The 14,931-nt window shown below is 49.1% G+C and overlaps 1 protein-coding gene across 1 annotated transcript in view; it reads right to left on the bottom strand.

Annotated features, from left to right (window-relative positions):
• Positions 1 to 13,103, bottom strand: part of LOC311106029 (serine/threonine-protein kinase D2-like) — a 29,168-nt gene extending 16,065 nt beyond the window's left edge. Inside the window, exons 1-12 of the mRNA XM_084148301.1 lie at positions 12,977 to 13,103; positions 12,355 to 12,656; positions 11,889 to 12,072; positions 11,632 to 11,703; positions 10,754 to 10,916; positions 10,545 to 10,656; positions 8,978 to 9,055; positions 8,086 to 8,407; positions 7,546 to 7,598; positions 7,324 to 7,396; positions 7,119 to 7,225; positions 4,742 to 4,903 (exon numbers count right to left, since the gene is read on the bottom strand). Of these exons, the coding sequence (XP_084004427.1) occupies positions 4,742 to 4,903; positions 7,119 to 7,225; positions 7,324 to 7,396; positions 7,546 to 7,598; positions 8,086 to 8,407; positions 8,978 to 9,055; positions 10,545 to 10,656; positions 10,754 to 10,916; positions 11,632 to 11,703; positions 11,889 to 12,072; positions 12,355 to 12,656; positions 12,977 to 13,016 (1,668 nt within the window). The 5' untranslated portion in view covers positions 13,017 to 13,103. The remainder of the gene's footprint in view (positions 1 to 4,741; positions 4,904 to 7,118; positions 7,226 to 7,323; positions 7,397 to 7,545; positions 7,599 to 8,085; positions 8,408 to 8,977; positions 9,056 to 10,544; positions 10,657 to 10,753; positions 10,917 to 11,631; positions 11,704 to 11,888; positions 12,073 to 12,354; positions 12,657 to 12,976) is intronic.
• Between the last annotated feature and the right edge of the window lie 1,828 nt (positions 13,104 to 14,931).

Raw genomic sequence — 14,931 nt, 5'->3', positions numbered from 1 at the left:
ACTGTACAGTGAGATCCCCTGCTGATTTTGTACGTTTGCCTACTGACAAACACATGATCAGTCTATAATTTTTTTCCCCCACTGTATTTTATTTACGCTGATTTTTGAATATTCGAATGAAAATCTGTCGTCAATTGGATGGAAACCTAGCTAATGATGGTGAAAACCTGGTGTATTTAGTGGGTTAAAATCTTCCTAGAAATCACAGAGGGTGCAAAGAGGGACATGTCAAAATGCTAAATTCTGGCACTTTAGCAAGTCTTTATTGATATTGAAATTCTTATTTATTGAATTCTCCATGTGCTCTATATCAAAGGGCACTTCATTTCATATAACAGGCATTTAAAAATGCAATATTGGTGCATAATTGCTACTTAACTTATCAAAGGGATGCAAAAGGCACTCCTTACTGTCACGCCCTGGCTCTGGGGACACTGTTATGTTGAGCCAGGGTGTGTAATTCTATGTTTGTATTTCTATGTTGGCCTGAGTGACTCCCAATCAGAGGCAACGAGTGTCAGCTGGTTGTCTCTGATTGGGAGCCATATTTAACTGTCTGTCTTTCACTTTGTGTTTGTGGTTTCTTGTTCGTATTTGGTTTGTGTTAAACCGTAGACATCACGTTATCGTCCGTTGTTTTGATCGTGTGATCATTCTATTAATAAATATGTACGCATTCAACGCTGCGCCTTGGTCTCTCCCTGACGATCGTGACAGAAGAAACCACCAAAACCAGACCAAGCAGCGTGTCCAGGAGCCATCGCTAGCAGATCTCCGTGGCAACCTCGACTGGGTCAAGCCTAGTGAGGAGCTGAATGGCGGGAGTTGGAGACAGAGGAGCGAGAGTTGGGCGAGAACGATGGAGGCCTGGCCCACGGGGAGGAGAGACCCCCAGAACATTTTTAGGGGGGGGCTCACGACGTCGGGGCAGCAGGGGGCCGCGATAGAGCGGTCCAGCGGGTTGGCAGAGGAGGCCGCCAGGTTACGGGAGTCACTGGTCACCAGGGGGAAGGAGGTTGTAGAGGCACGGCGAGAGGTACTGGCGTGTGTTGCCAGTCCGGTCCGGCCTGTTCCTGATCCCCACATAGGGCCAGTGGTGTGTGTTCCCAGTACAGTCCGGCCTGTTCCTGCCACTCCCACCAAGTCAGTGGTGCGGTTCGTCAGCCCTGTCCGGCCCGTTCCTGCTCTCCGCACCAAGTCTGTGGTGCGCGTCGCCAGCCCAGTCCGGCCCATTCCTGCTCCCCGCACCAAGTCTGTGGTGCGTTTCGTCAGCCCTGTCCGGCCCGTTCCTGCTCTCCGCACCAAGTCTGTGGTGCGCGTCGCCAGCCCAGTCCGGCCCATTCCTGCTCCCCGCACCAAGTCTGTGGTGCGTTTCGTCAGCCCTGTCCGGCCCGTTCCTGCTCTCCGCACCAAGTCTGTGGTGCGCGTCGCCAGCCCAGTCCGGCCCATCCAAGCTCCCCGCACCAAGTCAGTGGTGCGCTTCGTCAGCCCGGTCCGGCCCGCTCCTGCTCCCCACACCAAGCCAGTGGTGTGCGTCGTCGGTCCGGCACGGCCCGTGCCTGTTCCACTGGTGCCTGGTCCGGCACCGGTCAGATGCGTTACGCCGGAGCTAGAGCAATCCGCTCCATCAGTGTGCAGTCCAGCTCCGGCCAGCAGGGCCAGACCGGACCAGGGGTACTTTGGGGGGTTGGAGAGGGAGTGGGGATCAGGCCCGGAGCCGGATCCGCCGCCAAGGCGGAGTGCCCACCCGGTCCCTCCCCTGTGGTATTTAGTTGGCGCGGTCGGAGTCCGCGCCTTTAGGGGGGGGTACTGTCACGCCCTGGCTCTGGGGACACTGTTATGTTGAGCCAGGGTGTGTAATTCTATGTTTGTATTTCTATGTTGGCCTGAGTGACTCCCAATCAGAGGCAACGAGTGTCAGCTGGTTGTCTCTGATTGGGAGCCATATTTAACTGTCTGTCTTTCACTTTGTGTTTGTGGTTTCTTGTTCGTATTTGGTTTGTGTTAAACCGTAGACATCACGTTATCGTCCGTTGTTTTGATCGTGTGATCATTCTATTAATAAATATGTACGCATTCAACGCTGCGCCTTGGTCTCTCCCTGACGATCGTGACAGAAGAAACCACCAAAACCAGACCAAGCAGCGTGTCCAGGAGCCATCGCTAGCAGATCTCCGTGGCAACCTCGACTGGGTCAAGCCTAGTGAGGAGCTGAATGGCGGGAGTTGGAGACAGAGGAGCGAGAGTTGGGCGAGAACGATGGAGGCCTGGCCCACGGGGAGGAGAGACCCCCAGAACATTTTTAGGGGGGGGCTCACGACGTCGGGGCAGCAGGGGGCCGCGATAGAGCGGTCCAGCGGGTTGGCAGAGGAGGCCGCCAGGTTACGGGAGTCACTGGTCACCAGGGGGAAGGAGGTTGTAGAGGCACGGCGAGAGGTACTGGCGTGTGTTGCCAGTCCGGTCCGGCCTGTTCCTGATCCCCACATAGGGCCAGTGGTGTGTGTTCCCAGTACGGTCCGGCCTGTTCCTGCCACTCCCACCAAGTCAGTGGTGCGGTTCGTCAGCCCTGTCCGGCCCGTTCCTGCTCTCCGCACCAAGTCTGTGGTGCGCGTCGTCGGTCCGGCACGGCCCGTGCCTGTTCCACTGGTGCTTGGTCCGGCACCGGTCAGATGCGTTACGCCGGAGCTAGAGCAATCCGCTCCATCAGTGTGCAGTCCAGCTCCGGCCAGCGGGGCCAGACCGGACCAGGGGTACTTTGGGGGGTTGGAGAGGGAGTGGGGATCAGGCCCGGAGCCGGATCCGCCGCCAAGGCGGAGTGCCCACCCGGTCCCTCCCCTGTGGTATTTAGTTGGCGCGGTCGGAGTCCGCGCCTTTAGGGGGGGGTACTGTCACGCCCTGGCTCTGGGGACACTGTTATGTTGAGCCAGGGTGTGTAATTCTATGTTTGTATTTCTATGTTGGCCTGAGTGACTCCCAATCAGAGGCAACGAGTGTCAGCTGGTTGTCTCTGATTGGGAGCCATATTTAACTGTCTGTCTTTCACTTTGTGTTTGTGGTTTCTTGTTCGTATTTGGTTTGTGTTAAACCGTAGACATCACGTTATCGTCCGTTGTTTTGATCGTGTGATCATTCTATTAATAAATATGTACGCATTCAACGCTGCGCCTTGGTCTCTCCCTGACGATCGTGACAGAAGAAACCACCAAAACCAGACCAAGCAGCGTGTCCAGGAGCCATCGCTAGCAGATCTCCGTGGCAACCTCGACTGGGTCAAGCCTAGTGAGGAGCTGAATGGCGGGAGTTGGAGACAGAGGAGCGAGAGTTGGGCGAGAACGATGGAGGCCTGGCCCACGGGGAGGAGAGACCCCCAGAACATTTTTAGGGGGGGGCTCACGACGTCGGGGCAGCAGGGGGCCGCGATAGAGCGGTCCAGCGGGTTGGCAGAGGAGGCCGCCAGGTTACGGGAGTCACTGGTCACCAGGGGGAAGGAGGTTGTAGAGGCACGGCGAGAGGTACTGGCGTGTGTTGCCAGTCCGGTCCGGCCTGTTCCTGATCCCCACATAGGGCCAGTGGTGTGTGTTCCCAGTACGGTCCGGCCTGTTCCTGCCACTCCCACCAAGTCAGTGGTGCGGTTCGTCAGCCCTGTCCGGCCCGTTCCTGCTCTCCGCACCAAGTCTGTGGTGCGCGTCGCCAGCCCAGTCCGGCCCATTCCTGCTCCCCGCACCAAGTCTGTGGTGCGTTTCGTCAGCCCTGTCCGGCCCGTTCCTGCTCTCCGCACCAAGTCTGTGGTGCGCGTCGCCAGCCCAGTCCGGCCCATTCCTGCTCCCCGCACCAAGTCTGTGGTGCGTTTCGTCAGCCCTGTCCGGCCCGTTCCTGCTCTCCGCACCAAGTCTGTGGTGCGCGTCGCCAGCCCAGTCCGGCCCATCCAAGCTCCCCGCACCAAGTCAGTGGTGCGCTTCGTCAGCCCGGTCCGGCCCGCTCCTGCTCCCCACACCAAGCCAGTGGTGTGCGTCGTCGGTCCGGCACGGCCCGTGCCTGTTCCACTGGTGCCTGGTCCGGCACCGGTCAGATGCGTTACGCCGGAGCTAGAGCAATCCGCTCCATCAGTGTGCAGTCCAGCTCCGGCCAGCGGGGCCAGACCGGACCAGGGGTACTTTGGGGGGTTGGAGAGGGAGTGGGGATCAGGCCCGGAGCCGGATCCGCCGCCAAGGCGGAGTGCCCACCCGGTCCCTCCCCTGTGGTATTTAGTTGGCGCGGTCGGAGTCCGCGCCTTTAGGGGGGGGTACTGTCACGCCCTGGCTCTGGGGACACTGTTATGTTGAGCCAGGGTGTGTAATTCTATGTTTGTATTTCTATGTTGGCCTGAGTGACTCCCAATCAGAGGCAACGAGTGTCAGCTGGTTGTCTCTGATTGGGAGCCATATTTAACTGTCTGTCTTTCACTTTGTGTTTGTGGTTTCTTGTTCGTATTTGGTTTGTGTTAAACCGTAGACATCACGTTATCGTCCGTTGTTTTGATCGTGTGATCATTCTATTAATAAATATGTACGCATTCAACGCTGCGCCTTGGTCTCTCCCTGACGATCGTGACACTTTCGTGGAACGTTACAATTGGACAAATACATTATTTGTCCAATTCTACATATTTCACATGTATCCTAAAACAATTATTTAAAACAATATTTTTTATGTATTTTCTTTCTGTATGGGAGTACACACACACACACACACACATACTGACCTGTGTGATGAGGAACTTGGTGAGCCTCTCTGGGAGCCTGCCTTTCTCACTGGACAGGATCATCTCTAACATGTCTCCATGGAGCTTCTCCATCACCACAAACACCTTCTCTGGAGTCTCAAACATACACTCCAGATTCACTATGCCCAGGTGACGTAGACTCTGAGAGATGGAGAGAGGGAGGGAGAAAGGGAAAGGGAAAAAGAGCAAGAGACAGTGAGAGAGACAGAGAAGAAAAGAGAGAAAGAGGGCAGAAGAAGAGGGGAAATGACACACAGGGAGGGAAAGAAACAGAGAGAGGTAGAGTGGATGGGATGGAAGAGTGAGAGAGAATTAGACTGAGTATCAGTTAGTTAGAGTATAGTGCGATGGCAGTGTTTATTTGTCACTTGACCTTTATCTAAGTACACCCCAAAGAGATGATGATTCTGCTGTAAAATCTGCTTATGTAATTGAATGCAGTTGGTATGACAACCTCATGATGTAAAAATGGACACTTGTGGCCTGTACAGACATAGGATCTTAATTTGATAACTCTTTTGTTGCTAAGAATTTTCCTGCACAGCAAGAAATACAAACGTGTAGTGTATTCAAGATTTAAAAAGGCTTCTCAAGTTTGTAATTTCCACTTTAAAACTTTCAGACTTGATTTGTCCTAATCGAAAATGTATCAACCCCTACAAAGAAAGTCCATGAATTATAATCCACACAATAATTCAAATGTCCTGTTGCTGCAGGATTATTTTCCTGCTGTAGCAAACTGGCTCAAACTAAGATCCTACATCTGTAGTTGGGAGTCTAACAGTCTACGTCCCAAATTACATCTTATTCCCTACATATTGTAGTCTCCTGAGTGGCGCAGTGGTCTAAGGCACTGCATCGCAGTGCTAACTGTGCCACTAGAGATCCTGGTTCGAATCCAGGCTCTGTCGCAGCCGGCCGCGACCGGGAGACTCATGGGCGGCGCACAATTGGCCCAGCGTCGTCCAGGGTAGGGGAGGGAATGGCCGGCAGGGATGTAGCTCAGTTGATAGAGCATGGCGTTTGCAACGCCAGGGTTGTGGGTTCGATTCCCACGGGGGGCCAGTATAAAAAAATATGTATTCACTAACTGTAAGTCGCTCTGGATAAGAGCGTCTGCTAAATGACTAAAAATGTAAATGTAGAATATTGCACTACTTTGGACCAGGGTAGTGCAATATGTAGGGAATACGGAGCCAATTTGTGGAATCGGCTATTTGAGCCACACTCGTTGCTGACAGGTGTATAAAATCGAGCACACAGCCATGCACTCTCCATAGACAAACGTTGGCAGTAGAATGGCTCGTACTGCAAAGCTCAGTGACTTTCAACGTGGCACCGTCATAGGATGCCACCTTTCCAACAAGTCAGTTCTTCAAATTTCTGCACTGCTAGAGCTGCCCCGGTCAACTGTAAGTGCTGTTATTGTGAAGTGGAAACGTCTAGGAGCAACAGCCGCGAAGTGGTAGGCCACACAAGCTCACAGAACGGGACCACTGAAGTGCGTAGCACGTAAAAATTGTCTGTCCTTGGTTGCAACACTCACTAGCCTAAAATCACCATGCGCAATGCCAAATGTCGGCTGGAGTGGTGTAAGCTCGCCTCCATTGGACTCTGGAGCAGTGGAAACACGTTCTCTGGAGTGATGAATCAAGCTTCACCATCTGGCCGTCCGACGGACGAATCTTGGTTTGGCGGATGCTAGGAGAACGCTACCTGCCCCAATGCATAGTGCCAACTGTAAAGTTTGGTGGAGGAGGAATAATGGTCTCTGGCTATTTTTCATGGTTCGTGCTAGGCCCCTTTAGTTCCAGTGAAGGAAAATCTTAACGCTACAGCATAAAATGACATTCTAGACGATTCTGTGCTTCCCACTTTGTGGCAACAGTTTGGGGAAGGCCTTTTCCTGTTTCAGCATGACAATGCCCCCGTGCACAAAGTGAGGTCCATACAGAAATGGTTTGACGAGATTGGTGTGGAAGAAATTGACTGGCCTGAACAGAGCCCTGACCTCAACCCCATCGAACACCTTTGGGATGAATTGAAACACAGACTGAGAGCCAGGCCAAATCTCCCAACATCAGTGCCCGACCTTACTAATGCTCTTGTGGCTTACCGGAAGCAAGTCCCCGCAGCAATGTTCCAACATCTAGTGGAAAGCCTTATCAGAAGAATGGAGGCTGTTATAGCAGCAAAGGGGGGACCATCTCCATATTAATGCCCAGGATTTTGGAATGAGATGTTCGATGAGCACGTGTCCACATACTTTTGGTCATGTAGTGTTGTAGGTGATGAACTAGACTAGTAGTGGGAGACCCATTGAAAATGTGTATCTGTGTCTCCCCCTGGTGGTTACCTGCAGTATGGCCACCTCATTCCTCAGCTGGCTCTCCTGCTTGGTGGGGAAGCGTAGCTTGTCAATCACCTTCACCGCCACATCACGTCCTGTCTTCCTGTGCTTCCCTGATGGCAGGAAGAAGAGAGGAAGAGAGGGAATTAAAGGAGATTCATTGAGATTCAACGACTCAAAATGGCCAGTGTAGAAGATTGGAGACACTCACCGCCATACACCACACCAAACTGCCCAGAACCAAGGATTTCATCTGCAAATATCTGGTACACCATACCAATGTCCTGGAGGAGAAATTGACAAAAGCATCAGCAACTTAATCATCATCATCATAATTATCGTACATTTCAACATCATCATCATCCTCCCCACCATCATCATCACCATAAAGTCCTTGGTATTGATTGTGAATGTGTGTCAAGAGACTACTCACCACATTCTCCTGGATCACACTGTTGGACACTGAGATGCTGACAGAAGCCTGTCCTGCGGATCAAAGTAAAAAATGCTATCCATCCACACTAAGATATACAGGACTTCCATCTGAGCTCATGTGGGGTCACTACAGAGAGAGCGTGTGTGTGTGTGTGTATGTGTGTGTGTGTGTGTGTGTGTGTGTGTGTGTGTGTGTGTGTGTGTGTGTGTGTGTGTGTGTGTGTGTGTGTGTGTGTGTGTGTGTGTGTGTGTGTGTGTGTGGAAAGAGCTCTGAAAACGAGCTTCTGTTCCTCGACCTTTGGACTGCACACCACTCATAAGCCTTTCACTGTAAATCTCCCACAACACCAGCCCCCTTTCCCCAGATCACAAACAGCAGGGCTGTAAATCCAGGCTAAGAGCTAGACTGAGATCAGATCCAGACCCCATGATTCTGTTCTTTAGATGGCTAACTTGGTTGGAACGTTAGAACTAAGACACTTGGGAATTAAAGTTTCGCTAAATGACCATATTATTATTGTGATGTTATATATCTTACTGTGGGGAGTGTGTCCCTCCACCGGTGGTGCATCCTGGAAGATGACTGGCATGAGGGCCTGGCGAATGGCGCCCTCCCACGCCTTGGCCACCTCCCGCCCCATGCCACTATTGGGAACCACGTTGCTGGGGGAGGGGGGTGTGGGGGGGAAGGCCTGGGTGGTGATGGGGGGCAGGGCGGGGACGTGGACGTTGGGGTCCTCCCCTACAAAGTAGCGCATGGCTCCCATGACAAGCTCGAAGCAGTGGGGGCTGGTGCCCGGAGGAACCAGGGTGAATTCACCTGCGGGGCGCACCTCCAGAATCTCAGACAGAGGGATCTCCTACAGGACAGGGGGAAGGACGTGAGGCAGGGGGATGTACGCAATCAAATGAATATGTGATGACAAACACAATGAAGACATCTTTGTGGAATAGGTTGTGTAGATCAATAGGAAAAAATCTAATTCAATCCCTTTTGAAAATGTGTAAACTCTTCAAGGGGTGTGTTGACTTTCACTATGGGATTGCAATAACCAGGTCAATTTATCAAATCAAATTGTATTTGTCAAATGCGCCGAATACAACAGGTGTAGACCTTACAATGAAATGCTTACTTACAAGCCCTTAACCAACAATGCGGTTTTAAGAAAATAGAGTTAAGAACATTTTTACTAAATAAACTACAGTAAAACAATAAAATAATAATAATGTGATAGACCATCTGCATCGCTTGCTCTTTGGGGTTTTAGGCTGGGTATCTATATAAGCACTTTGTGACCACTACTGGTGTAAAAAGGGCTCTATAAAATAAAGTTGATTGATTGATTGATTGATTGAGACCCGACTCATATAGTACCTGTGAAGTTTTTTGTGTTGCTAATCACGTTGAGTGGTGCTGGAGAATACAGTACCTTATAGTATTTGTTGGTGGTGTTGTTCTGGAACAAGATGATACACTTGCAGTCCAGACGCCAGTAGTGCCGCTTTCTCTGTGGGGGTGCCGGAGGAGTGGTAGGGGACAGGGGGTAAAGGGTTCATGGGTCAAACAAGGTTCACTGAGGGGTCAAAGGTGAAGCTGTGGTCCAGGAAGAGTGGACAAGGATGGCAGGCTGAGAGGTGGAGGAGAGGAAAAAGCAAAGGGAACGGTAGGAAGAAAAGAGACAGTAACAGTGAAAAGCAGGACAGGTTAGCTTTGAGAAGGCAGGAAGTGTCTCAGGTCTGAGTTCAGGTAAACAGCAACACTTTCTAAGAGGAAGGAGCGAGAAAAAAGAGGCTGTGAATTCGACACACGTCTCTTGAGTGCTTTAGTGCAGTAGGGAGCAGGTATACACCATCTGTCACACTCAGCCGGGAGATACACAAACACACTTTCACACAGATGAAAAGGAAGAGCATTAACGGCGAAGGAGGTAGAAGTTATAGGGGTAAGATAAACTCCAACCGAAAACATTGTGAAGAAGAGATGGAGGATAGGAGAGGTAGAGGGAATGATAAACAGAGTGTGTCAATGTCATGGAGAACAAACATGGAGAAGAAAACTTATCTGAAAGTTTTAGAAAATAAGTAGAAAAAAGTGGTAACACTACTTTAAGGCTACCTAATAAACCATTTATAAGGCATTTATATATTGTGTGCTCACCATTTACTACAACATGTATTATTCCTCCAACATTTATAACCCAAGTACTAAGTCTTTTTGCGGTCCTCTGTAGCTCAATTGGTAGAGCATTGCGCTTGTAACGCCAGGGTAGTGGGTTTGATCCCCGGGACCACCCATACGTAAAAATGTATGCACACATGACTGTAAGTCGCTTTGGATAAAAGCGTCTGCTAAATGGCATATATTAAATATTAAATAAACTATTTTTGCAGTCCCTAATCTAAAGTGAGTGCTATGTATATTTTATAAATACTATTTTTTGTGACCAGTATAATTGCTCACAAAAAGATGGGCATGCCATTGGTTAGCCAACTAAACTCAACTCCACGATTTACGATGGAGTTGTGCGGCGACTATTGTGGGCGGACTGGAGCTCTGACTTCACGTAAAATGAAGTCCGCCCACACTAGTCGTCTCTCATCTCCATTGTAAATCGTTGAGATGAGTTTAATCGGCTAGCCATTGGTAGACATTCCAGCAGTACCTGGTGAAAGAATAAGCACACAAAAAAGGATGTTTAAGGAAATATATATAAATGTGTGAATAACTAGCTTACTAACATTTACAAATGTGGGAGTAATGATTATTAAACGGTGAACACACAATTTATTAAATGTTAATTAGGCACCCTTAAAATAGAGTAGAATTTTATTTAAAAAACTTAACGTTTTAGAAAATAAGTAGAAAAAGTAACATTTGGTGTGATAGAGAAAATGTCTCTGAAATAAAAAATAAATAAAATTAAATAGAGAAAAAATGTAATCTGGTGTGGTAGAGAACATGTTTCACATTGTCAGGAAGCCGGTCAGTAGTATTACCAGGGTGTCCTTGTTGCTGTAGTGCACCATCCAGCCCTCTTTGATGGATGTGCTGGAGCGACGGGTGGTCTGCCTCATAGACTGAACCACCCTCATCAACGGGATGTTAGCACTGAGGAACAGAGGGACAGGGTTAGGTGTAGGTGTGTGTGTGTGCATGTGTGTGTGCGTGCGTGTGTGTGTTATTGTGCGTATGTGTACGTGTGTACCTCTGGTCCCCACTGACCCCATCCTGGCTGCTCTCGGGGGAGAAAGAACCAGGGATGCTGCAGGCCTCGTCTGAATCGTCCATCAGAGAAGACTTGTCTGAGTCGGCATACTCACTACTGTAGTCCATAGGCACCTCGTGGTCCACACTGGGACTTAACATGTCTGGAGGAGAGAGAAGGACAGAGCCAGACACACATGACTACAAAGAGATCTAGAGAATAGACAGCGGAAATAGAGATCTAGAGAATAGACAGACCACCTTCCATTACAAAGCCCCATTATACAAGTATGTAAGTAGGCAGTACTTACAACTTCTGTTGTCTGAGAAAAAAATGTATATGTGAGAAGTAAGTACTATATAATATTAGTACTTTATATAAGTACTAATATTGCATATAATATTGGGGGGTATGGATGTGGGTACGCAGACCCACAAGCCACTGTGGCCCCTCATGATGAGTTAAATTTTTTGTGGCCCCCACCCCCATCAAAGTTGCCCATCCCTGCTGTAGAGAATGTTATCTAAAGTGTGGCTGAAAAAATAATGGCCACACTTCTAACAACATGACACAACATGACACAACATGACACAACATGACACAACATGACAGAACATGACAGAACATGATACAACATGACAGAACATGATACAACATGACAGAACATGATACAACATGACAGAACATGATACAACATGACACAACATGACACAACATGACAGAACATGATACAACATGACACAACATGATACAACATGACAGAACATGATACAACATGACACAACATGATACAACATGACAGAACATGATACAACATGACACAACATGATACAACATGACAGAACATGATACAACAAAGATGTGTTTGTCTTCTTTACCTCCTATTGTCTCCCCCAGGCAGTCATTGGGAACTTTGTACGCACAGCGCTTGTGGCAGTTGAACTTGCAGTCTACGACACAACACAAACAATCAACGTCATTGTTAGACAGTTTATCTTCTTCCAATATGCACTCCAAATAAGTTATCCCCCTCTTGATAAACCTCTGGGGCCCCCACACTAACCTTTGACCCCACACTAACCTTTGACCCCACTCTAACCTTTGACCCCATACTAATCTTTGACCCTATACTAACCTTTGCATTGCAGCCCTTGTCTGAAGAGGCCCCGGAGCAATCTCTTGCAGTACTGGCACACGGTGGGGCGTGTGTAGGAGTGCACGGCGAACGTATGCGGCACCTTCACTTTGCTCATCAGGATCTTGTCTAGGTGCACCGGCCGGCCCGTGTAGAACCGCCGCGCCTCGCTGGGGGTTCGCGGCTGGGGACGGAAGGGGACGGGAGGAGACAAACAATTTCCACGTATGTAAATCAGAGTGTTGGCTTTCCATAACTATCACACAGAGCCAGGGTTAGGGGTCAGTCCCATTTCAACTCAGTCAATTCAGGGAAGTAAACTGACACCACTCCAATTTTCCTGAAAAGCAATGAGTCAATTAACTTGCTGAATTGATTGAATTTAAATGGAAGTAACCTCAACTCTGCACAGAGCAGTGTGCTAACAAAGACAGACACTCTAGGTGGAGTAGAGTGGATGAAGTACCATCTGAGTGTTAGCGCGGGCCATGGCTCTAGTGATGGAGGGGCTGGTGGACAGGCCCAGGGATGCTGATGCGGTACAGGTGGAGTTCGGGAGCATCTGGGTGGTGTGAGAGCGGATCAGGCTGGCATCCTCCATGCAGGTGTTGACTGAGCTGGTCCCCACGCTGCTCAGGGACTCGCTGGTGGACAGACGCAGCGACTGGCTACTGTTCAGAGACGTGGTGGACAGGCGCCGCTTGCGCGCGCCACTGCAGTTGTTGGGGATGCTGAAGGCACAGCGCTTGTGGTAGTTTAGTCCACAGCCTGCAGGGGGGGACAGAGAGAGAGAGAGAGAGAAAGAGAGAGAGAGAGAGAGAGAGAATATTCCTTTGTTGATAGCTACTTTATTGAGGAAAAATGTACTTACTATCACTGAGATATGTGGTTGTCCCACCTAGCTATCTTAAGATGAATGCACTAACTGTAAGTCGCTCTGGATAAGATCGTCTGCTAAATGACTAAAATGTCAATGTAAACCACCACAAACCCATGCCCTTCTTCAGACAAAATGTTTATCAGGCAGGCAGAACAGCCCCCCCCCCCCCCCCCCCCCCCCCCTCTCTCTCGATCTGTCTCTCTCATACCGTCACATTTGAGGCCCTGTCTGACCAGTCCAAACAGCATCTCTCCACAGTGGTCACAGAAGGCTGGGGCGCGGTACGAGTGGACGTTCAGGGCATGAGGCCGGATCTGGAAGTCCTCAAAGGTGGCAGCAGCTGCAGACAGACAACACACAGAGAAACACAACAGTCATTCTGGGTATCAACCAGAGTATCAACCTGTCAATCACTTTAGCAATGATATACTGTCTGTGAATATGCTCTACACTCCAGCATTTTGGAGTTGAGATCCAATGTTTCATATGAGGCAGTACTACAGAATGTCACTTTTTATTTTATGGTATTTTCATACATATTTGTTTTTCCGGTTAGAAATGAAAGTGCTGTTTGTCTATAGTCCCCCATTTGCAGAAGTCATCAGTATTTGGACAAATTCATTTATAGTGTAGACAAACATTTCAAAAGTAGTCAGAAGTTTAGTATTTGGTCCTATATTCCCAGCACACAATGACTACATGAAGCTTGTGACTCTACAAACTTATTGGATGCATTTGCAGCTTGTTTTGGTTGTGTTTCAGATTATGCTTGGCCCAAATCCAAAATTCTGGAGTATAGAGCCAAATTTAAAATTGTAGCTTCGCTGTCCAAATACATATGGTGTTGAGTGCATGGTGTTATGCATGTTTCCTGTGTCTCTATTTAGTGTTCTATAACATAAGGATGCAAGGGATAGGAACAGAGAGGGTTAGGAGGAATAAGAGGATGAGAGGACCAGAGAGAAAAAGAGGAGGGGAGCAGGAAGACGAGGATGAGTGGATGAAAGGATGAGTAAGGAAGACGAGGATGAGTGGATGAAAGGATGAGTAAGAAAGAAGAGGATGGGTGGATGAAAGGATGAGTAAGAGAGAAGAGGATGGGTGGATGAAAGGATGAGTAAGAGAGAAGAGGATGGGTGGATGAAAGGATGAGTAAGGGAGACGAGGATGAGTGGATGAAAGGATGAGTAAGAGAGAAGAGGATGGGTGGATGAAAGGATGAGTAAGAGAGAAGAGGATGGGTGGATGAAAGGATGAGTAAGGAAGACGAGGATGAGTGGATGAAAGGATGAGTAAGGAAGACGAGGATGAGTGGATGAAAGGATGAGTAAGAGAGAAGAGGATGGGTGGATGAAAGGATGAGTAAGAGAGAAGAGGATGGGTGGATGAAAGGATGAGTAAGGGAGACGAGGATGAGTGGATGAAAGGATGAGTAAGGGAGACGAGGATGAGTGGATGAAAGGATGAGTAAGGGAGACGAGGATGAGTGAATGAAAGGATGAGTAAGGGAGACGAGGATGGGTGGATGAAAGGATGAGTAAGGGAGACGAGGATGAGTGGATGAAAGGATGAGTAAGGAAGACGAGGATGAGTGGATGAAAGGATGAGTAAGAGAGAAGAGGATGGGTGGATGAAAGGATGAGTAAGGGAGACGAGGATGAGTGGATGAAAGGATGAGTAAGGGAGACGAGGATGGGTGGATGAAAGGATGAGTAAGAGAGAAGAGGATGGGTGGATGAAAGGATGAGTAAGGAAGAAGAGGATGGGTGGGTGAAAGGATGAGTAAGAGAGAAGAGGATGGGTGGATGAAAGGATGAGTAAGAGAGAAGAGGATGGGTGGATGAAAGGATGAGTAAGGGAGACGAGGATGAGTGGATGAAAGGATGAGTAAGAGAGAAGAGGATGGGTGGATGAAAGGATGAGTAAGAGAGAAGAGGATGGGTGGATGAAAGGATGAGTAAGGGAGACGAGGATGAGTGGATGAAAGGATGAGTAAGGGAGACGAGGATGAGTGGATGAAAGGATGAGTAAGAGAGAAGAGGATGGGTGGATGAAAGGATGAGTAAGAGAGAAGAGGATGGGTGGATGAAAGGATGAGTAAGGGAGACAAGGATGGGTGGATGAAAGGATGAGTAAGGGAGACGAGGATGAGTGGATGAAAGG

This window comes from Coregonus lavaretus (assembly GCF_964263955.1).
Source record: "Coregonus lavaretus genome assembly, chromosome: 30".
Taxonomy (NCBI): Eukaryota; Metazoa; Chordata; class Actinopteri; order Salmoniformes; family Salmonidae; genus Coregonus; species Coregonus lavaretus.
The sequence above is the reverse complement of the archived record's forward strand: the minus strand, read 5'-3'. Positions and strand labels throughout refer to the sequence as shown.